This window comes from Mus pahari, chromosome 13, assembly GCF_900095145.1.
Source record: "Mus pahari chromosome 13, PAHARI_EIJ_v1.1, whole genome shotgun sequence".
In the NCBI taxonomy this organism is placed as follows: domain Eukaryota; kingdom Metazoa; phylum Chordata; class Mammalia; order Rodentia; family Muridae; genus Mus; species Mus pahari.
In genome coordinates, this window is record NC_034602.1 from 53,771,943 (window position 1) to 53,794,804 (window position 22,862).

At 36.0% G+C, this 22,862-nt stretch overlaps 1 protein-coding gene across 3 annotated transcripts in view; it reads right to left on the minus strand.

The window, feature by feature from the left end:
• The window catches only part of Arap2 (ArfGAP with RhoGAP domain, ankyrin repeat and PH domain 2), a 160,097-nt gene that overhangs the window by 25,300 nt on the left and 111,935 nt on the right, over positions 1–22,862 (minus strand). For 2 of the 3 annotated variants that reach the window (XM_021211156.2, XM_029545276.1), the window contains exons 21-27: positions 21,578–21,790; positions 16,604–16,709; positions 13,176–13,323; positions 11,655–11,723; positions 9,244–9,318; positions 6,120–6,237; positions 211–339 (exon numbers count right to left, since the gene is read on the minus strand). In XM_021211156.2, coding sequence (XP_021066815.1) covers positions 211–339; positions 6,120–6,237; positions 9,244–9,318; positions 11,655–11,723; positions 13,176–13,323; positions 16,604–16,709; positions 21,578–21,790 — 858 coding nt within the window. The remainder of the gene's footprint in view (positions 1–210; positions 340–6,119; positions 6,238–9,243; positions 9,319–11,654; positions 11,724–13,175; positions 13,324–16,603; positions 16,710–21,577; positions 21,791–22,862) is intronic. The other variant, XM_029545277.1, reaches the window with a different exon arrangement.

Genomic DNA, 22,862 nt, shown 5'->3' on the forward strand with positions numbered 1-22,862 from the left:
AGGCATTCCTCCATCACATTCCTCCAGACCACCAGATGAACCCACTGCCACCACAGTGCTACAGACTAAACTGATGCACAGTTCTACGAAAGCAGATTCTGTATCTTGCTATTCCTTTTCCCATTTCCAGACACAACTCGTGTCTTAATAACTACTTGGAGGCCACTTGAACTTTTGACCACCTTCGCGACGTGAAGGAAGCATGCTTACCTCTGCACTGTTTAATGGTGTCAATGGTTAAGAATCTCTTCACCACAAGATACGCAGAGCCAGGTTCAGCTAATGAACTCCACTGAAGCACCTGCTCCAACACATTCTCTGTGTAGTGAAGCGGACGCTCTGCAAACGCAAACCAAGTTATTATAAGTGTAGAAAATTATTTAATAATTACAGGTTTTAAGGCATCTCAAGCAACAATGTAAACATTTTTCTTTAAGCTGTAATGAAACAAGAATTGCAAACAAGAGACCAAAATACCTAGATAGGTGACAGCCTTCATCCAACTTATTATATACATTAATGTATGAAAATGCTGTTTTAAAATTTAGAAGTACTCCCTTTAAGATAAAACCTCATTTACTAAAATAACCATGTGCTTTAGTCTGTTTTTAATTTTTTTTTCCAGAGCTGAAGACTGAACCCAGGGCCTTGCCCTTGTTAGGCAAGTGCTCTACCACCGATCTAAATCCCCAACCCCTGTTTTTAATTTTTATAAAATTTCTATTAGCATGTGCAATTAAATAACTTTAAAGGGACTAGTAGCTTAATCTTGTCCAATATTCATAAGCAAAAATTAATCCTTTGTTTATCTCAAAAAGATTACAAACTTATAATTTTTAAACAAATAATAGTGAACAATTTATAGCTAGGATTTTCATCATGAGTCAATATCATATCACAAAATATGGTTTCAGGGAACATTTTAAAAGAAGAAATACTATTGAGCAATCTATGCTTAACTATTTGTAATAATATATGAACCTTGTGGCAATATTATAAATTAGCTCTATATAAAAAGACACAAGCAAGTAAGTAATGATGTCTTAAACAAATTTCTTTGCTGACTCTTAATCTCTATATATCTTGCTTTAGAAAAATTCATCATACTCTCTTCTCGTGGGGTAAAATAAAACATTTTCAACACTAATCAACACTTGGTAGGGAAGTTCTCTTTGTGGATTAAAATATGTCAATCCATTAATAAAGATATGTACCGAAAAGGAGCCTATTCTGGGGGAAATACAAACTTTTTCCAGTAGACTATCATCAAATAAAGAAGCAGGCAGAACAGAAATTCTACTGTGAAAGTTAGAAATGGCTCTATCCTAACTCTGCAGCTATGTAGCAGCCTATGATTTCAGACCCCAATGGCACAGCACACTCCGCAGCTAAAGTACTAATGCTGAGAACACACCAAGGGTGCCTCTCTGTGACTCATTCCATTGAAACCGATGACAGAAGAGTATGGGACAAGTCCATTGCCTCCTCTTCTGCTATGACTATATTATCCAAGAGGAGAGAAGCCATCAATAAACACAGGTCCACGAAAGGGAGATTAATATTTTGGCTTTGTGTCCATAAAAGGAAATGCAGTCCTTTTGAGAGCCTGCCTCCTTATTACCATAAGGTATTACCTTATTACCACATGTCATACAAATATATAAGCACACAGCACAGTGTGGGTGACACAGCAGACTGCGCAACTATCCCAGGACTGAAGTCCATTGTGAGCTTACTTCATGGTCCATAAATTAACAAAAAAATATTCATCAGAAAAACAAGACATTGGTCTTTTTAAAACCAGCCAAAGGATAAGAAAATGAAAACTGTTTGTGCTATATTCATTTTCCTTTTTCAAGTATTTCCTGAAAAATTGGACAAAGGTCAAAATTTCTCACAAGTAATTATGTGAGTCATGATCAATAGATCTGGAAATATATACATCTCAAATATAAACTAATCCTAGTAAACACTCCCTTTACACAACTGTTATTTAAATCCCATGCAGGATGATAATAGTGATCCTACTAGCAGTTATCATTTCCAGAATAGCCACTGTGTCAGGTGCTATTTGTATCATCTATCTATCTATCTATCTATCTACCTACCTACCTACCTATCTATCTATCTATTTATCTATCTATTTATCTATCTACCTACTACCTACCTATCTCTATCTCACTATCTCTATCTATATATATCTCTATATATATTTATATTCATATATATGGATATATGTCTATCTATCTATCTATCTATCTGCACAATGACACTCTTTATTACCTGTTATTAATCTTCTTACTTTTCATGTGAAAAAAATCCTTTTTACTTAACTTCTACCTTTACCTAGTCATCTAATTAAGAACCAGAGATTTAATTCCCAAACGTATTGGAATAAATCATGATATTTATACACATTGCACACAATAGTTTCTCATATGTAATTTTTGGGAGGGAAGAGAACACAAAGATATTTTTGAGTCCCAAACATGCAATATAAGGGAACAATCAGTTTGCCTTCTTCCCATCACTTTGTCAGCCTTTGAGGGGAAAACATAAATAAATAGCAGCAATAGGTTTAAGATTGCAGTTGCTAGACTAGGGGATCAGTGTTCCATGGAATAGAATTGGTAATGAAATTTCCGATTGTCAGAAAACTTGTACTAAATAGGGCCATTATTACGTTCAGTTATAAGCAGATTTCATATCGACAGAACTGTGTTCTTAATATAACTGAAATGTGTTACAGTAGATACAGAAATTGTTAATGAGCAGATAATTAATTCTTGTCACAAAATTTACGTGTATTTTTTCTGATCAGGATCACTGTTTGATATAATTGGGGAGGGTGAAAGCCTTGCAGACGCAACGTCCTAGATAAGGAATAGAGTTGAAAATTCAAAGATAAATATTACAAACCGCCAAACATTACTAAATGACACAAACTTCAAATTTAAGAAAGGGATGAGAAGCATGCAAAATGGATGGAGTTATCAAACATTATTTGAACATAAAGTCTTATAAACATGTTTATTGATGCTAATACTCTCAGACTTCTTTCATGGCAGAGTATATAAGATAGGACATGTATCATGTAGAAGGACATAATACATGTATCATGTAGAGGACATAACCTAGAAACAGAACTTCATACTGTATACTTGGAGCATTTGATTAAAAAGGAAATGAGGCTAAAAAGAGGATAGGATAGAAAGTTCTACAGCTCCATAAAAGACACTGCCATAACTGTTTAAATCATGTGCAAAGAATGAACCCCATCTACTTAGTTCAATAGGAAAGCTATTGAATTTTCATCAGAAATAACAGCTGCTACCCTTAAATATCTGCCATTTGTGGTACAGGTTTTCAAAAATTATTATGGCAGTTTTACATCCAATTCTTAGTTTCAAACTCAAAAGAGCAAAAGCCCTGCTCTAGCCCATCTGGTATTTTATTAGCATTTTACATATACATGAGGAGAAGAACTTTAAAATATTAATAAAAATACACAGATCTTCCAAACCATAGTATCTATAAGAGAAAAGGAAATCTTTTGCTATCATATTTCTATGTAGGAATTATGTATTTCATAAAACCAAAATCCTCAGTGAAATCTCCTTAAATGAGACTCTTTGAGGAGATAATTCTTTAGTCGGGGACTAAAGTGATCTTAGGATATGGTGGAATCTATTCCAAGTATTCTGTAAGGAAGATTGTAGATCATCGGAGCATACTCTAGAAGCGGAAACTGAGACCCTGACATTGCTACTTTGCTTTTTTCCTCTCCAGTGATGAGAAGCGGTTCCTGATCCAAATGCTCCACCTAGACCTTTTGCCCAGCAAAAGATGGAAGTTTAACCAACCACACACTGAAACATTTGAGAGGTGAGAGAAAAGAATTCTCTTCTCCTTTTAGATGGTTTATTACAGATATTTGTTACAATGACAGAAAAGCAAGGGACAGAAAATCAACTGAGAGAACGGGTCTGATTACAGCTTACATGTGGGTTGGAAGTCTACGGAATTGATTTGTGGGAGGAGGGTGGGAATATCAGGAGAAGCATAATAGAGACCCAACATGGAATACACAGAAATGAACAGACTCTTTGGTTTCTACCACAGAAAAACAGATTACAGATATGAATGTGGATAATAAAGGCTAGGGTTGTAAGTTCAAAATAGACATGAAGACTCCATTAATAACCTCAGCAGACAATATTAATATTTTATCCTGGCAAAGAAGTTGTCTATATTTTATCCATGTCTTGAAAGTTTGTGGAAGGCTGAAATGATAGAATAATCAGAAACAGAGGAAGCAGAGAAAAGAGGGTTTTGAAGATGGAAGAAAACCTTGGCGATAATATCAATAGATAGATATCTTTTACCCACATATATAATGAGGACAGGAATCAAACCCATTTCATTATGAGAAAAATCAAGAGAATCTCGAACATATGGCTATACATTATTCTTTATCTAATCAAGATTTTCATTTTACAGCTATTACTTATGATGCACTATTTTAGAAAATAGAGGCAAAACAATACTAAAGAAAAGATGCATTCTCTACTTCTACCATGAAGCTTTTCTTAAGCCAGGTAGTGTGAACACCATAGCAGGTTACTGCAGAGACATTCTGGGTGGAAACTTCAAAGGAGGTAATCAAGTGCAGGTGGGGGTCGGCTGATGTGTACAAACCAAAGATGTACATGGAAAAAAACCATTTCCTAATGCACAGTCAAGCACAAAGAGTTTATGATAACCTAACAAATACATAAAAACAGAAAGGATAACCAAAGGAATTACATAAGGACAAACACGATGTTTGACAATGGACAGAAGAAAAAGAAAGTATAAACTGGATGAAATGATCGAAGACTCAAGACCATGGAAGGAGTTCTGAAAATAGCCTGAAGATCACCACAGGAGAAAAGAAAGGTCACCAACAATCGACAGCACAAGACATCAGCTACCATAATGCTGAAAGCAGGGCCGCTGAGTTTCACAGTTGGCAGGTCACAGGAGTCACTTATCAGGAGCAGTTCTGTCCAAAGGGGGACAGAGTCTAATGAAGGCAAGTACTGAGAATTGACACCCAAGCACTAGGGATACTGTACCTTGACAAGACATATTGACAATATCATCCCCCAAGTCCCAGTAATTTTTAAGGAATTATGCATGTAAAAAGCAAATGAGTAAAAATACCAAGACGGAGTGGTGCAGGAGTGCCTCTCTCTCTCTCTCTCTCTCTCTCTCTCTCTCTCTCTCTATATATATATATATATATATATATATATATATATATATATATATATAAAACCCCTTATATTCTAATGCTGACTCCAATATTCCAAATAATGCACCCTGGGGTAGATCAAAATTGAATTTTAATTTTTCTCTGGAGCCTTGTAGGGTGGCAAGGTTTTCTTTTTGGCAGGTTGACAGCTATACTTGAAAGGGTCCCAAGACCTTAGTAGATATCAGCTAGACAGATGGTCAAGGTACAATGAAATTCTGCATCTTATTTTTTTGTCCTATAGGTCTTTGATACCAAACGTTGTCATTAGAATGTTAAGCTTATTCAGCACTTGGCAACCAGGGTGGTCAAGGTGGTTTAAAAGGTCTCTTTAGTCTTCCATTTCTTTGTGAAATATGAGAAATTGAGAAATGGGAGAAAATAAAACAGCCAAATGAGAAGTTTTTGCTCTATGTAAAGTTATTGATTTGCAGTGGGCAACAATCTTTTAAATATGTATTCTTACTAAATAAAGAGCACACAGATATAAGGCGATAGTGAGGTGACATTTAGGATATTGGTATAAGTCACAGTTTGTCCTTATGAATAAAACTATTACTTGATGAGGCAGAGAGAGAGACACCTAACACTTTATACTATATTTATATAGTTAATGAAAGAATTAATTATCTTGATGACCCAACATCTGAGGAAGTCACTCTCAAGTGGTGATAGCATATGTCAAGAGAGGCAGAGAGGTGGAACAGAATTCATAAAGAGATGCGAACCTTTAGAAAAACAGCAAATGTTAGCAATGGCTTGTCCCAAAGTGTCTGTCACTGTATAAGGAATTTTAAGAATCTCTAGCATGAAAGCCACTCACCTAGCTCTTCATTTTCAATGACTTCAAATGTGGCCCAAATATCACCTTTCATAGGAATGATATTTTTTATCGCTAATATGTCATTCGTTAACTCTTCCGCTTCCATCACAGGAGATATCTGTAAGAGATGGGATATACCTTCAAAGATGTCTGATATAGAAGGTGTCTTGTCCTAAGGCAATAAAGTTCCATATCTCATGATTCTCTAAGCACAAAGAAAATACTACAATGAGATTTTTTTTCCTATAAAATATACTGTAATATCAAAGTAAAGAGATACTGTAATATAGACATATTGGGGATAATTATTTTCTTAGCATATTCTTATGTTACTCATTAGAAATTCACCTAGTCTCAAAACAAAAAAATCCCAACAAAACAATAACAACAACAATACAAAACAAAACCCAACTCTACCATAAAAGTCTGGTAATTTTCTCACAGTAAAATTTCATTTGTCTTTCTATAATTAAGGGTGAGAGTTACTTGGCTTATTCAGATTTGACTCTAAATATTATGAAGATGATTAGATATTATGTGTTATGCCAAGAAGCCCCGGGGTTTTGGTGCCTGTGGTGTTCCCTGCCACTACAAGTGACAGATGGTAGCATACCGTCATACAGAGTGCATTCAAGTTAGTATCTTAGGAGTCCATTGATTCTGCAGCGCAAGTTTGGGGCCCAGACCCACAAGCATCTCACAGCCAGAGGGCACTGTGTAAGCATACCACCTTTACAGGGACTCTGGGGTTTGTATCAGTTTCTTCTTAGTTTAGGACTTGATAATTATGATTGCATAATATTAAAAACAACACTTTACTTTAGTTAGAATTCACTGATAATGTTAAAAGCAGTCATATTAATCATTAGAAGACCGCAATAGTAACTTAGTTTGCATGCGAACATCCTAAAAAGTTTTCTTAGAACGCTTATCAGTCCTATGTGTGTATGGTGTGTGTGTGTGAGTGTGTGTGTGTGTGATGTATGTGTGTGTGTACATATGCACTTGTATGCACATTTTTAAAGATAACTTACTCATTCTACCTTTATGAAATCCAGGGATTAGTTTATGAAATATATTAAATACACAATGGAAGATAAACCTTTTATATTCAGAGAAGCTCAAAGGATTGAAAATTTACAGAGGACCTCAGCATCCAGGAACAACTTGGAGAACATGAAGCAACAGAAATAGCAAGTGTGAGAGTCGCTGATGCCTCAAATCTGCATTGCTCTAAAATTAGTTTTATTATATTATGTGTCTGGATGTTTTTCCTACATGTATGTCTGTGTACCACATGAATTCCTAATACCAACTAAGGCAAGAGGATTTTGGATACACTAGAATTGGATTTACTCATGGGGTAAGTCATCATGTGGTTTCTGGGAATTGAACAAGGGTCTTATAGAAGGGCAGACAGTGCTTTTAACTATTAAGTCATTTCTCCAGAACTGGAAATTTAAAAAAGACAGACAGACAGACAGACAGACAGACAGACAGACAGACAGAGGAGAAGGAGGGAGGGAGGGACAGAGGGAAAGGAAGGAGGGAGGGAGGGAGGGANAGAGAGAGAGAGAGAGAGAGAGAGAGAGAGAGAGAGAGAGAGAGAGAGAGAGAGAGATAACACCTTCTTAAAGAACTAAAAGCAAGTGAGAAATTCAGTATGTGAAACAGGAAGTGCCTTGAACTATACACTCAGGGAAGGGTTAATTTACAGAGTGTAAACATCACTGCAATGAATATCTGGGGTGGGCTATGTGATCCAGGTTTGTTCTATGTTCTTAATGTCTTTTAATTCCGATTTTCCATTTCCCTAAAACATAGTATATGCTTCTAGAGCTTGAGGTCAGGGTCAACAGAATAAACACAACAGCACTGCTTTTCAGTCTTAAAGCTATCTGTAAATTATACTGATTATTGCTAAACAGTTTGTCACTGTTATTCAGCCTTTCCAGATTACGTAGAGCTCTATAGGGTTTACTTAAATACAGAGAGAAAATATAGGAACCTTGCCAAATTGTCATAAACAGTACAACTCTATTAGAAAGAGAAAATTAAAACATGCTTTAATATATATACACATATATGCATATATATTCTATGAAATATACTTTAAAGTATATAAAATATAGTCTATATATATACAGACACACACACACACACACATATGTGTGTGTGTGTATGCAGATTATTTTATATCTTCTAGTACCAGCAATAGACTTTTGCTAAGTGGTTTAATCTGTAATTTAATTACAAGAGTTTTTCATTTCTAGTATAACCACAGTCACACATTCAGAATAAGAATGATGATGCACCTAATAAATAAAAAATGACTTCCACAGGATCTGATCATAGACCCTATGATCCTGTCCTGGCTCCATGTCCTAAGGAAGGCAAATAATGACATAAAGTGCTAATACATAACCCCTGGAATTAGCTAAGTTAATAGTCACAATGCATTTAATATCTTAGGAGTTTAAAGCATGTAATGAAGTGGATTTCTATTAACTAGAAGAGTTGTGTACTCTTTACACAGAAAAAAAATCAGCTTACTAAGCAAGAACATGAAATAGTACTGCTACCATCCCTAAAGAAGACAAATTATTGAATACAATGAAATGAAAATTATGTATTTTTATCTCTGCTCAAAGGAAAAAAGAAGTTACCTAATATTCTAATTTAAATGTTGGAGTGTAAGAACTGAGGCTGGGCATTAATAATAATATAAATGGGTATTTACTAAACAGCTACTTGGAAAATAATTTGCTATGTGTTTACATACATTTAGATTAGAAAGACATTTGATAGGTAAGAAACGGAGACTGAAGCAGAGAAAATAACTTGTCTCATGTCACAATATTAGGAAGAGGAGAAACAAGTACTAGTTCTCAGTTCATTTTCCAAATTTATAGAATCATCTTAACGAACATACAGATGATGTTTTTTTCCCAAACAACTTAAATACTAGATTCCCAGGGGATAGGACTAGGAAATGTCAGTCTTGCCATCAGTCACTGCTTGAACTGAAGAAAGCCTAAAATACAAAACATTCTAGTAAATACATCAGTGACCACCAGCTCTGAGGATTCCAACAGTATACTTTATATGTTTCCTTAGGACTCACCCGTATTATAATACTACAATCTGGCTCCTTTCTTTCCACAAACACTTCAATTAACAAGTCTCCAGCCTGGGACACCTATAAAGGACAGATGTGAAGATAGCATGTGTCAGTCCATCATGAAATGACAGATACAGCATCCTGAGAGCTACAAAATGCTTGTCATATTCTCCAAAATGTATAGCAGTGAAACTAACTCGATTCCCCTGCTCACCAGTATTAGAACTTATTTCAAAATGTGCTTGATTATAGACAAGAGGGTCTAAAGTTTAGAGTCTAAACAAATGGTATTGATAGCAACAGCAACCACAGTATGACATTTGTCTTAATGCCATGTTCAAGACCTTAGTGTGTTCAAACACTGAAGGAATGACTCTAGAATTTATGTAGGCTGTATTTGACAAGAGTTTAGGAGCCACAGAATATGTAAAGCCCTTAATCTATGTGTACATAATCTCACAAGACAAAATAAGCCTTGCTCAATGTTCATGTAGCTGACACATTCAAACACTGAAACTGGGAGATAAGTTGCATCAAAGATGAACTAAAATTGTAAGCAGGGAAGGTAATTTAGCAAGGTATATAAAAGTAGAATAACCGAATAAGGAAGAGGAGCCAGATAAGCTCTAGTTTTTATTGCCTGTCCTGAAGCAGAAAAGAATACTTATTTGGGACATTACGTTCCCAAACAGAGCCTAAGTTAACAAGTTACAAATAAAAAGGACGAGAATAAGACAGCACAGTACATACCAACATCAGAAAATACAGGCTAAGGAATAAGGCAACTCTTTTTTTTTTTTTCTTTCAGAAATCCACTGTATAACCACTTAAAATATCTATTATCAATATTTGAAAAATATTCTGAGGTGTAATCATTCTGAAGGTAAATTTTCCTTATTTAGTTATCTAGTTAGTAAATCTGTGGGAGAAAGATTTAAACTGTCCTCTGAAGAAATCCTTTTCACTATTTTGTCACTGTATGATGGAAAAATGTATTTCCAATGTTTCTGTCTCAGTTTTGAGTCTACATATAATTTCTAGGGAGAAAGATAGAACTGACATTTCTGTTTTTCACTGTATAAGTATCACAGTAAGAACAAACATTGTAAAAATTAAAAAAAAAACAAAAAACAAAAACAAAAATAAAAAACGAACACGCAGAACACATAGAGTGAGCCAGAAAGTGAAGCAGCTAAGAAATTGAAGCAAGGTTACCATAAATACCGCAAAATCAAAGCTTAAAGTAGATGAAGCAATACTCAAGCACAGATAACCACATTTCCACATTACTTTTAGTGTCTTTCTCAATTATTATAATACAAACACACACTGTTTTACTTATCGTAAACCCAAAGTGTCCAAGCTTGGCTTCTGTGTTGTAAATTACGAGCAGACACTCAGGCAGTAACAACAGAGACTAGATTGCCAGGGATCTCTCTCAGGCTCACAATCCTTCATTTCAGGACTGAATAACACCCACCCAAACTGAGAATTACAAGCAGTGATAATAAGCAAGATTATTTTTAGTGTCGTGTTAAAGTCTAACTTCTCTGAAAGTTGCATTCATTACTTTCAGTCAAGGTGGAGGGACTCATTTGTTAAGTAATTAATATCACGGTATTAGTTCGAGGGGAACCTAAGCATGTGCTCGTCTGCTCCATGCAGAATGATAGCTGCAGTGATTTCTTTAATTACAAGTCGATGCTTCCAGACTGAAGTAAGCTTTGGGTCTGACTAATAAGCAGGAATTTGCCTCATTATCTGAGTGTAATTGTGAACAGAGCACATTTGACCCATTTCTACTATTTACAGTGAAACCCTGAATCCATTATCATTCCTTGTTACCAGAAGATGATTAATGATCAACCTTAACTCGTTCCAGTGAATTCATCAAACAAGGTAAGGAACCCTGGAAAAGCAAGATGTATCCCAGAACACACAAATCCAATATAATCTGGCTAGGAAAGCGAGACAGGATTTAGAAAAGCAGACTAATGACAAAAGTTAGTATGCGTGACACAGGTCACCTTAGAAATGGTCTCATTAATACAATCAGCAGAGAGCATGCAGAGCAGAAGCATGGAGGAAATCATTTATGATTCTCTAATTTTAACAGATAAAAATCACTATGCTATGTGATTTTGCAATTTATTCTAGTATTTCTTTGGCTTTAAATGCTTCCTTTGAAACCCACTGGCATAGCAGAGAGTGTTTTGGTTTTAGTAAATATTAGTCACTGTTCCCTCAATGTTTAAGGTGAGATTAACATGTTCTGCACGTACACATCAGGTTTCAGAGGTGCCCCAGGCCTTTATCAGTCTCTTTTACTTTGAATAGGAACTTGAACGCACACAACAAATGCATTTACAAAAGTCTTGTTTCCAAGTCTTTAGAGACTAACTCTTACTACTCACTTGAGTGTCTTTCCACTTGGTTATAAAGCTATTTTCTATGTCCATTTGTTTGACTTGGTCTTCTTTAACCTGTTTAAAATATAATTTGGAATATTCTAATAATGTAGAGTACACAGAGCAAGGTGGGCTCTTCTTTACTTAGCTCCTCGGGAATTTAAGTGACAACAAACTACAAACAGACCAGAATGGACATCATTGTCATCATTTTGATCACAGGAGCAACCCCAACTAGGGCAACATGAAGCCCGCTAGACAGCTTTGCAGGGCTTGGCATACGTTTTGATGATACCCCATCAGATTGCAGAGCCTCATGAAAACCACATAGATTTACAAGCACAGGTTCCCACGGACAATTTCTGAAAGTGCTCGCAGGTGAGAACCCAGACAAATGACTCGAAACCAAATAATCCTTAAGGGCTTATTAAACTTTTAATAGGAATCTTAAGTTCTACAGAACTGTGAAGGAACCATTTAGCTTTATTAACATAATAACAAGAGCATGTAAAGCCACATTCATTTTGGTTTATTTCAGCATCAGATTATTTCAAAGAAGCTGTTGTTGATCAAAATACAAAAACAATAGACAAACAGGAGGAAAAAAGAAGAGAGACCGAAGAGCAATGAATAGGCAGGTGTGCTATGAACTCTCTTGGAAATTATGGTTCAAACTGTTATAGTAATAAAAGCACTTATTTTCCTGAGCTAAGGAGTCCTCTGATTAATTATAGCAAAAATGAACAACTGTCAAGATTATTAAACTGCCACACCAACTCATCTGGTTTCATCTGGTACAACTATATGTACAGACCAGGAGAAAGTATCACTTTAGCAAGCTCTGAACCATGTTACAGTAAAGAGGTGGTGTGAGAGTCATTCACATCACAGAAGGGACTGGTACCTAGAACCGCTAAAGTCTACCCTTATTCCCCATATTTTCTCTTGCTTAAACTATAAAAACAATCCTATTCTAACAGTTCACTAATAAGACGTAAAATATACTCACTTCAGAGAACTGCAAACTGAAAAGTGAAATAAATACACGTAAGGCCCGAGTAAAAGCCATAAGATAATGCTTCATAATTCTCCACCAACTGGAGCACAATTAAAAAAAAAAAAAAAAAAAAAAACAAAACACGCACACACATCTCAGAGCAAATTCAATTGCAGCATTTAACAGGCTTTTGTTGATCACTGAATTTGTTAAATTCATAACTTCACACCTCTCAGTAGACATACTTAATGCATATACACAGTGAAGAGAAAACACACACAGAGCCTGTAAATACTATGCTGTCCAACAGACAACAGATGGTGAAAATATTTAAAGGCTGCTGCTACATTTAAATAAATGGTTACTGTTTTGAAAGCCAATTATAGCTAAAACCTTCAAACCTAACTATCCTTCATAGCCTCTATTTTTAAATGTTCACATGGACCTGAATAACATCCAACAATAAGTATTGGGTTTTGCAAGCTGCAAAACTTAATCTACCATAAAAGGAAAGGACATAGCATTCTTACCTCAAATATTTCCACATAATTATTTATTAGATCTTCAATTACATTGACTTCTTCACTAGTTTGTCCTTTAGTTTGAAATAAGCAGGATGAAAAGACCATTGCCAAGTTATGGGCATTCATGTGATTGATTTCTGAGCATTTCTGAACCCTGTTAGGGGACAGTATATTTCATTATGACATATTGTATCTGAGAATTTCATAGAAATGTACGTAATACCTTCAGTTATAATAGTGAAAACACACACACACACACACACAGAGTATGAAGCTCTTCAAAATAAAATAGTCTAATCAACAATAGAAGAAAAATTATTGTTCAAAGGAGCAATACTTGGTACTCAGAAACAGACAATATACAAACACTTGCAGCCAATGAACAACCCAAGCCAAAATCCAGAGCATAAGAAATGTGTTAAAGTGTTAAGTCCTGGCTGGAAACAATAAATGCAGCTGCATCGCAAATAAAAGATGCGGGTGTGTGTGTGGGGGGCCTGGAGGGGGCAGGGCACAGGAAGTAAAGGTGATATAGGCTTTAACAGGAATTGTTATATCTGTAATGAGGGATTTCAGGCTGCAGGCAAGGCTACAATTTCTACAGAGTGCACCCTCAGTTAAGTACATATACTCTCTGGGTACTTATCAAAGCCAAGGACAGATTGTTAGTTGCTTATCTATCACTGACCAGCCAATCCCATCAGAGGGCTGCTATGCTGAATTAGACTTGATGAGATAACAACTTTCCCTCTAACAGAATAACATTTAAATGATGGTTTTATATGACATCACATCCTTTCAATAACAGGTTTTATTCAAGTTATTCAAGACAGGATATCTCAAAAAGTCAATGTGTGATTAAAAATACAGCCATCCTCATCTTACAAACTTTTAAGAATACCCCTATTTTTTATTATTTGTTAATGTGTTTTTAATTTTATTTTATGGGTGTTTTGCCTACATATATTATGTGTACCACACATGTGGCTGATGCCCTCATAGACTTGTAGAGGAATTGAATCTCTAGGACTTGGAGGTACAGATTATTCTTGAGCTGTTGCATGAGTGCTGGCAATTGAATGAACCTGAGTCCTTTGCATGATCAGTAAGTGATGTTAATTGCTGAGCTATCTCTTGTCAGCCCCAAGAATGCCTTTCCAAAATAAATAGATATTGACAAGTAAATTCATTCTTCTAATCAGTAAGCTATAACTTTTGGATACTGTAATGAGTACTTTAGATAATGCCCATTTTGAACTTCGCGACAACAGTCATTCCCACAAAGAGGAGTTACAAGGATAAAAATAGCCAATGAGAAACACAACTGCAAATACCTGTTTATGATTTTATTGAATTTTCACTAACTGTATATAAAGCAGCTGTTTAACTATTGACACAGGCCCACACATATATACCATACCACACACACACACACACACACACACACACACACACACACACACACACACACACAGAGTCCCCAAGAGACAAAGAGAGAGCAAACTACTGACCGAAGTGCTCTTGTGTATAGCCTCTAGAAGATGCACTCAAAAAGGGAGTAATATATATGATAATGTCAGAAATCTATAGTAAAATGCAAAATTGCATAGCAGAGACTGGATAAAGAAACTGCAATCATCCTATACGATTTACAAGATGGAAAAGCAACTGAAATTTAATAAAGGAAGAGCTAACAATTGCAAGTGCTCCTCCAAACTACTCCCGCACTTTTATCACACTAGATTGTAAAGATCTGGAAAATTTATCTCCTGTGGCTGTCTCTGTTGCTAGAATCTCAGTCAGAGACTCTCACTTTAATCGCACTGCAGTGCATCATGAATACTTGCTGAGTGGAATTAAGTGGCTGCTTCTGATGACAGAAGTGAATTGTTATCCAGGGCAGGTACTGAATTAAAAGCTGTACTTAATCTGAAGGCATCCAAGGTGACTTACACTTTTGATGACATTACCCAGTTCCTTATTTTCTTGAGACAGATTCAGTAAAACCATCCCTCCATATACCTGTTTAGCTGTCAATATATTTAGTTTCTCTGACAGCCTTAATTTCTAGAATAATCTATGTACCATGTAAATTGTTTTCTTGACTTCTGGTACCCAGATACTGCTGTTCCCCAGTATTTCATATCAGCTTCTCATACTCTCACTCTGGCCTGCTCATAAGAACCAAGGAAATGTTTCTTAATTAGGTTTCCTGCTTCTTCTCAAGTGTTCCCTTTACAGGAGGTAATGTGTTAAGTCAGACAGATTATTTTAGTAACTTGGATAAAATCAAAATGCATATACATGACTTGGAAATCCTTTCACAGTCTCCTGCCAGGCAATTATCAATGTTCATAAAACCTAATACTCATGTGTCTCAGAAGACACATCCCACCCATGTACGGGGCTTTTCTTCAGTCTTTTGCTTGCTTGCCTCTTTAGACAACTTCAACGGTGCTCAGGATACTCTCCTGGGCTCAGGCAATTTTTTACAACTTTTTGAGTAGCTGTGACCACTTTGTCTATTTTTTTTGTTATACATCTAGTTCATATGGCTCTTTAACATCAAAGAATTCCCTGAAACTCTTGAAACCTCAACACATGTCAACTCCTTCATGTTTTCCTACTGAATTCTCACATTGTATATTACAGTTTGTCCTAGAATATCAAACACTTATCTGTGTGATGCAGTGTGAACCCATGTTTTGCAGACTGCGGCTAGAGCTCAATATAGAGCCATGCTTAACATTCACAACCCTGACCACCAAAAAAAAAAAAAAAAAGAAATAAAAAAGAAATAAAAAAATGGAGCTAAATGAAACCCTACTTCTGTTGTAAAAGTTTACATATTACAAGAGCATAGTGGGCTGCCAAAGACAAACACTGTGGAACATTTCTCAATTTCATTTTCAAATCAGTTAATATTATTTACAAAACAGCTATAGCACAAGTTTATAAAATTCACCAATTAAAACAATGTATTCTCAGACTTCACCCTACTGTAGAACAGTGGGGCTTCAGTATTCAGTCATTCAGTTTCTCCCCTGTGGTGCCAAGTCGCATGCTCTAAAATTCCCCATTTAAACACCCGTCCGATATATTATAGGCAGAAGCAGGTCTGTGTAATATAAGCTATATTTATACTGTAAAATAAGACAATCACTCCTTACCCAATGTCACATTCAAGAGAGTTTTAAATCTCCTGCTTATTAACTGACTGCAGAGGAGCACTGTGTTAAAATTATTATTCATTTAAGAACGTCTCCAGCATATTCATCTGTAAGTATACCTTCATTGCAAAAAGAGTTCTTAAGACTTGAAGGGTTCACAATAAGACATGGGATTTCACCTACACAGATTTTAATTGAAAAGATAAGTCCATATTGATAGTGATCAAGCTTTAAAATGCTCAGAAACTTTAGGAGTCCACCTACCTGTAAAGGTGTTCAATTAGAGCCGCGAGCGTTGCTCTGTTGACCCCAGGAAGAGAGCGTATAAAGGCTCTGTACCTGCCAGTTCTCTCCTTTTCATCTTGTGTATCTAGGGAGAGGATTCCTGACATTTAAACTAATCAGCCGTATTGTACATGTATCTCTATATTATCTTAAATAGTACTTATATGCATATAAATGATACAGTCAGGGCTCAGGAGAAACACATTCTGACATTTAACACAATTGACTGTAATTTGAAAAATAAAATAAAAATTGCTCAAGCATTACCTGATCATATATTATAGTTTTCAAAAGGGCAGGGCAAAGGGGTTTTTCTACAGCCTATTTTATGGACTTTTACATCTTAACAGGAATGCCTTCAACAAATTAATCAAACTTTAGCACATGTTGAGCAGCTAAGCCAAAGGTAGATTATGTCTGGCTACAGAGGGGCTTCATCATTTTTATTTGAAAATGATATGCTGACCTCTTTTTCTTATAAAATCCTAAATATCTTTCCAAAGCTATGAGACATCCCAGAACTATGAACTGTACTATTCCTTTGATCCACATCAAGGGCCCGTGGCCAGGCTGGCTGCCTTCAAATCAGATGAAAATAAAAAGGACCACGTGGAAGAGGTGATGTACAGGTCTTAATACCATAATTTAGATTTAGAAGATAATGGGCCTTCTGTCATTATCGTGAAAAGAAATTAATTGGTCCATCAAAAGACAAATGGGAAAGGATTGCCCTCTTGCCTCTTGAGAAGACAGATCTCTGAGAACTGTGAACTTTCCTCATAGTGGGATTCAGAACAAGTGGACTGGCAGTTCAGTCCAATCTCTTGGCCGACATGGGAAATACCACCTTTCTTCTTAGCAACAACATTTGCTGACCTTTCGCTCTTCAGCTTCAACCCCTGTGACCCTTGGAAGTTACATGTTTTCACTCCCTACCTATTACACAAGAAAAGCCAGGGACATTCCAAAGATTCCTGAAATGTATACAGTCCCTTCCAAAGCTCTGTAAGATCCCCAGGGATGGAGGAAAGGTGACACATTTTCCAAGCACCCTCCTATTAGAAAGGTCAAGTTTTCTCTCCTGTGTACATTTTAGCTGCACGTGAGACCTCTTGAAGGAAATAGCATACCCAGAGAAAATGCTGGAAAAGCAGGAAGAGAAAACACCCAAATTACCAAAGAAATTTATGAGTAATCCAAATATTTTCTGCCATGTCATCTAGTTTATGATTTTAAAAACAATCTCACATATTTAATAAAATCCAATTAACATTTTAATAATTACCAAGTAATAATTCCAGTAGAAGGCATTTCATGTACTTTAGAAAAATAAATAGAGATTTTCAAAACAAAGCAACTAGAAAGCAAAACTTGGGAAAGATTTCATGTCATATAGAAAAAAAAAACCATGATGAGTGGGCAGAGGCTGTATCTTGAGGGATAGTCTGCTGTGTAAGCATGGACACCTGAGTTTAGACATTCAGAACTCTTAGGATGAAAATACAGGCAGGGTGGTGTGGACCTGAAATTCAAGCACTGGCAGGCAGAGACACAAGATCCCTGGGGCTTTCTGGGAAGTTTATCTAACCAATGAGAAAGCTTCAAGTTCAGTCAGAGACAATGTCCCAAAACAATGAGGTGAAAGTAATGGAGTAAAACATTTAGCACCAATTTCTGATATGCATATACTCACACATATGTGCGTAGGCATGCATACATCACAATACACATGTGCATAGGCACACATACACCCACACAAAAGTGTATAGGCATCAATACACCCACATATGTCGGCATAGGTATGCACATATACCCACACACATGTGCATAGGCATGCATACACACACATGTGCACAGGCATGCATAAATTATACACACATGTGTCATGTGCAAAGGCATGCATATATCACACATACACATGTGCATAGGCATGAATACACCCCCAGAAAAGTGCATAGCCATCAATACACCCACATATGTTAGCATAGATATGCATACACACCCACACACATGTGCATATGCATTTATAAACCTATACACATGTGCATGCATACATCATACACACATGTGCATAAGTATGAGTATACACACACACACACACACACACACACACAGAGAGAGAGAGAGAGAGAGAGAGAGAGAGAGAGAGAGAGAGAGAGAGAGAGAGAGAGAGAGAGAGAGAGAGAGAGAGAAGATTGAGATTCTAAAACAAAACAAATTTAAAAAGTGGTTTGGTCTGGAGTTTGGTTGATAAATCCAGTGACACTCTAGTGGAGAAAAATCTATATCTCCCTTCCCAACAGGTATCAATTACAAACAGTTCCCTGGTTGGGGGGTGGGATCTTATGTGTACAGCCTGATCTTGGTGATGGGGTGTTGTCTAATTTGAACACACACGAGTTTTATGCTTGCTATTACAGTCTGTGAGTTCCTCTGTGTATCAGTTCTGTTGTTTTTTTTTTTTTTTTTTTCTGTTGTTTTTTTTTTTTTTTTTTTTCAAGAGTTGCTTTCTCTTATTTATTGAGACAAAGAGAGAATATGTGATGTTGGGTGGGCAGAGAGGTTGGGAGGACCTGGAATGATTTGGGAGAGGGAAAATAGTTCAAAACCCATTGTCTAAATTATTCGATTATCAACACAGTAGTAGGAAAATCTTGGGATTGTAATTCTTGAGCAGTACCTAAGCACAATAAACTAAGATCACATGGATAAAAGGCTTAGACAAAATTGCTGTCTCTCATGTATTATGAGGTGACTTGATATTATGGAAGCTTTAGATGATCCTGATACTGAAATCAAGGTAGAATACACATAAAAAATGTGATTAAAACTACAGTTCTGTACTACAGTTTCTATTGAACTGAACATATAAGATATAATAGTTAAACATAACAATTATGGAGTAATAGATTATATTACCTAAGTAAAACAGTCAAGAAAAAAAAACAATTATAGAAAGAATTCAGATAATTTAAAAGTGTTTTTAGAACCCTCCTGTATTTTATAAACAGTTGGTATGATACTACAAGAATTTTTAAGTTTTTATATGGTTGTGTTTTGTTTTTGTTTGTTTTGTTTTTGTTTCTCTGTTTTACCCTAACTGTCTTAGAACTCACTCTGTAGAACAGGCTGGCTTTGAAATCAAAGTTCTATCTGCCTTTGCCTCCAGCATGTTAGCATAAAAGGTATATGCCACCACTGCCTGGAAAAATCAAATTTTGTTAATCTATTTTCTTGGAGGAAAGAGGACTAGTTCAGAACAGGGCTTCTCTGTGTAACAGCCCTAGCTATCCTGGAACATTCTCTGTAGACTGGGCTGGCTTCACTCTCAGAGATCTGCTTGCCTCTGCCTTTCAATTGTGAGGATTAGAAGTGGGCACCACTACAAACCTTCTTCCCTTCAGTCTACTGCTCTCCCAATTGAGCTATGAGACACCTAACATATATGTAGCAGAGGGCTGTCCTCTCTGGCCTCAGTGGGGGAGGATGTGCCTAATTCAGAAGAGACTTGATGTGCCAGGGTAGGGGAATCTGGGCTGTCCTCTCAGAAGTGAAGGGGGGAGGGGATGGGGGAAGGAACTCTATGAGAAGGGACTAGTTAGGGAGCAACATCTGGGCAATAAATTAATAAATGACTTAAAATTTTTTCTTAGCTTCAATTGAGGCAGACACTAGGGACGTTTTTCTATAAGATCACTCAAAATTATGGCTTGAGACCCAACAGTACATATTCAGAAATGGCTAAGAGGGCATATTAGGTCTATAAGCAAAAGACCTATAGGCTTTTAAAAGATATCCCCAAGAAAATTCTCACATAACACATCCCCAAGTCAAAGATATAACTTTACTTTCTGAAACTGGCATTTTGGCTAAGCACCCCTTCGTGGTCAACTGACAGCAGACTGTTCCCCCCCCCCCAATGGACTGGTCTTTATTTAACAATTTTAGCAGAAAGTTATTGGCTCTCTGTTTTTTCTTTTGTTTTGATGAATAGTAGTTTTACATGAAGACAAATTTTCCTTATTCATTAATTAGATATAATTTCAGTTATTCATACTAAAACTATCTTTAAAATGAGTATTGTCAGGAAACTGGCCTCATAGAGACACATATCTAATGAAATAGTTTACAGCTCAGGAAATTATATTGTCCTTGGGATTACACTTAACCCTGTTGATTAGAGAAATGCCTGAAAGGAATCAAAGACTAACTTTTGAATTAGAGAGTTAAATTTCAAAACACTACACTTTTAGTGACAATTCTATTTTCTCCTTTCTAATATTGTTCAGGGGTATTAGACAAAAAATTAAAACTATCATTTCTTGTGATACAATTTCAAAATTAATCCCTTCAAAAATATAAATTTAAATTAAGAATAAACAGAAAATCCAAATTCAAGAGCCTTTTTCAAAAATCCCTTTAAAACAGATTATATATATATAGAAATATATTTATTATTATGATCTATATAAAGCTAAAAATTCAAAACTGGAACTATAGATATTTAAATAAGCATTTTAAAAACACTTTAGATATATGAAATCTTAGTAGCTTGCTAAAAAATAAGAATATAAGAATATGTATATATCTAACAAGTGTGAAATAATAGCTATAAAACAGTAAAAGCTAAAAATATTAAAATGTTCTTATTGTAATACTTCAGCAAAGGAGCTAGTTTTAATAAATGCATATAAAACATTTCATTAAAAAATAACATGATCCAATAAAGCCTTTAATAAGTAATTGGTCTATTAATAATTTTATTCCCTATTTTCATAAGATGTAACACAATTTTACTTTATTAAGTGGAATCCATGAATAAATTTTTTGCCAGTTATATTAATACGAGTTAGGGTATGTTTCAAGGCAAACAAGATGATGATCAAAGACAGATAGAAAAATCCTGAGTGTTAAATTAGAGGGCTGGCATGCTATCTGGACCAAGGGTATTACCTAATGCAGAGACCCAGTATGGATAGAGTTCCTTCGTGAGGAGAGCGTCATCAATATCAGACAGAAAACTCTTCAGCACGCCTGTCACGTCTTCAAGTTGATGTTTCCCAGCTCGCAACTTAACACTCCTAGCATCCTTTTTGAAACTCTCCAGGAGTTCACTTATGTGCAAAGGATCACCATCCTTTTGATAAATATATTTGCATCCTAACCCTGTGATTAAAAAAAAAAGTTAGAAAGTTATATGAGTAGTGTTCATAGTCATAATCAACTGGGCTATCTTAAGAACAGAGCAGATCCTTCTGTGGGATCATGAATGAAAGAAGTCATCGGCCATGAGGTTAAAGGCTGTGCACTGTGCACTCCTCAAATGTGATTTTACTGGGAGCCTAATGAATAAGTCAACCAATCCTCCATCAACATCCCTCAGGGCTCTCTCTAGTTCCTGATACTAACATTTTCAAATGGTGTTTTGCCTCAAGAGGAATTTACTCTCAGAAAGCAAGCTTTCCTACAATTAGACACAACGATATAAAATTTGGTATATACTTTCTCATATTCTTGTCACATATCCATCTTTTTTTGTTTGTTTGTTTTTGCTGTGTCAACCTATACCTTTCCCCAATAGTTCCAACTCCCTGACTCACCAGACACCCCACATAAGTCGAAATAGCACTAAGTAACAGAATAGGGGTAACAAGTGGTGATATAGACACACACCTCCTTTGGTTCCTCTGCAGTTCTTTCTCCTTGTGGAATCAAGCGGAACTTAAGGTCCCCTTTCCATGTCCTCACATTACTAATCAGTCTCTCCCAGAAGTCTTATCCCTGTCATTACGTATATCAACATTAAGTATGATCTAGATGCACGTCAGTTTTGGACAAGTTGCTTGCAGCCCTTGACAAGCCTCCGGAATTTGCTGCGGAAGTTCCATTAGTCATGGTTTTTATGGTATCACAACCTCACTTACATTTCTCTCCTTCTAATAGCCCCCCAGCGTTCTATTTATTTTCTTTTTTCAACCTCACTTCTATTTTCTTTTTGGCCCTTTGGAAAATCCCCAGGGTAAATCTACTCACCCTTACCCTCTATATACAATGTGCCTGTTTTTACCTGGGTTTTAATCCTTAAACTTCGAATCACGGACACAACATGCGGCTTCCTACATGCACAGAGACAGACACACCCTTATAGGACATCATAGACATGTGAAGGACTAGATTTTTCTTTTCTTTTTTCTTTTCTTTTCTTTTCTTTTCTTTTCTTTTCTTTTCTTTTCTTTTC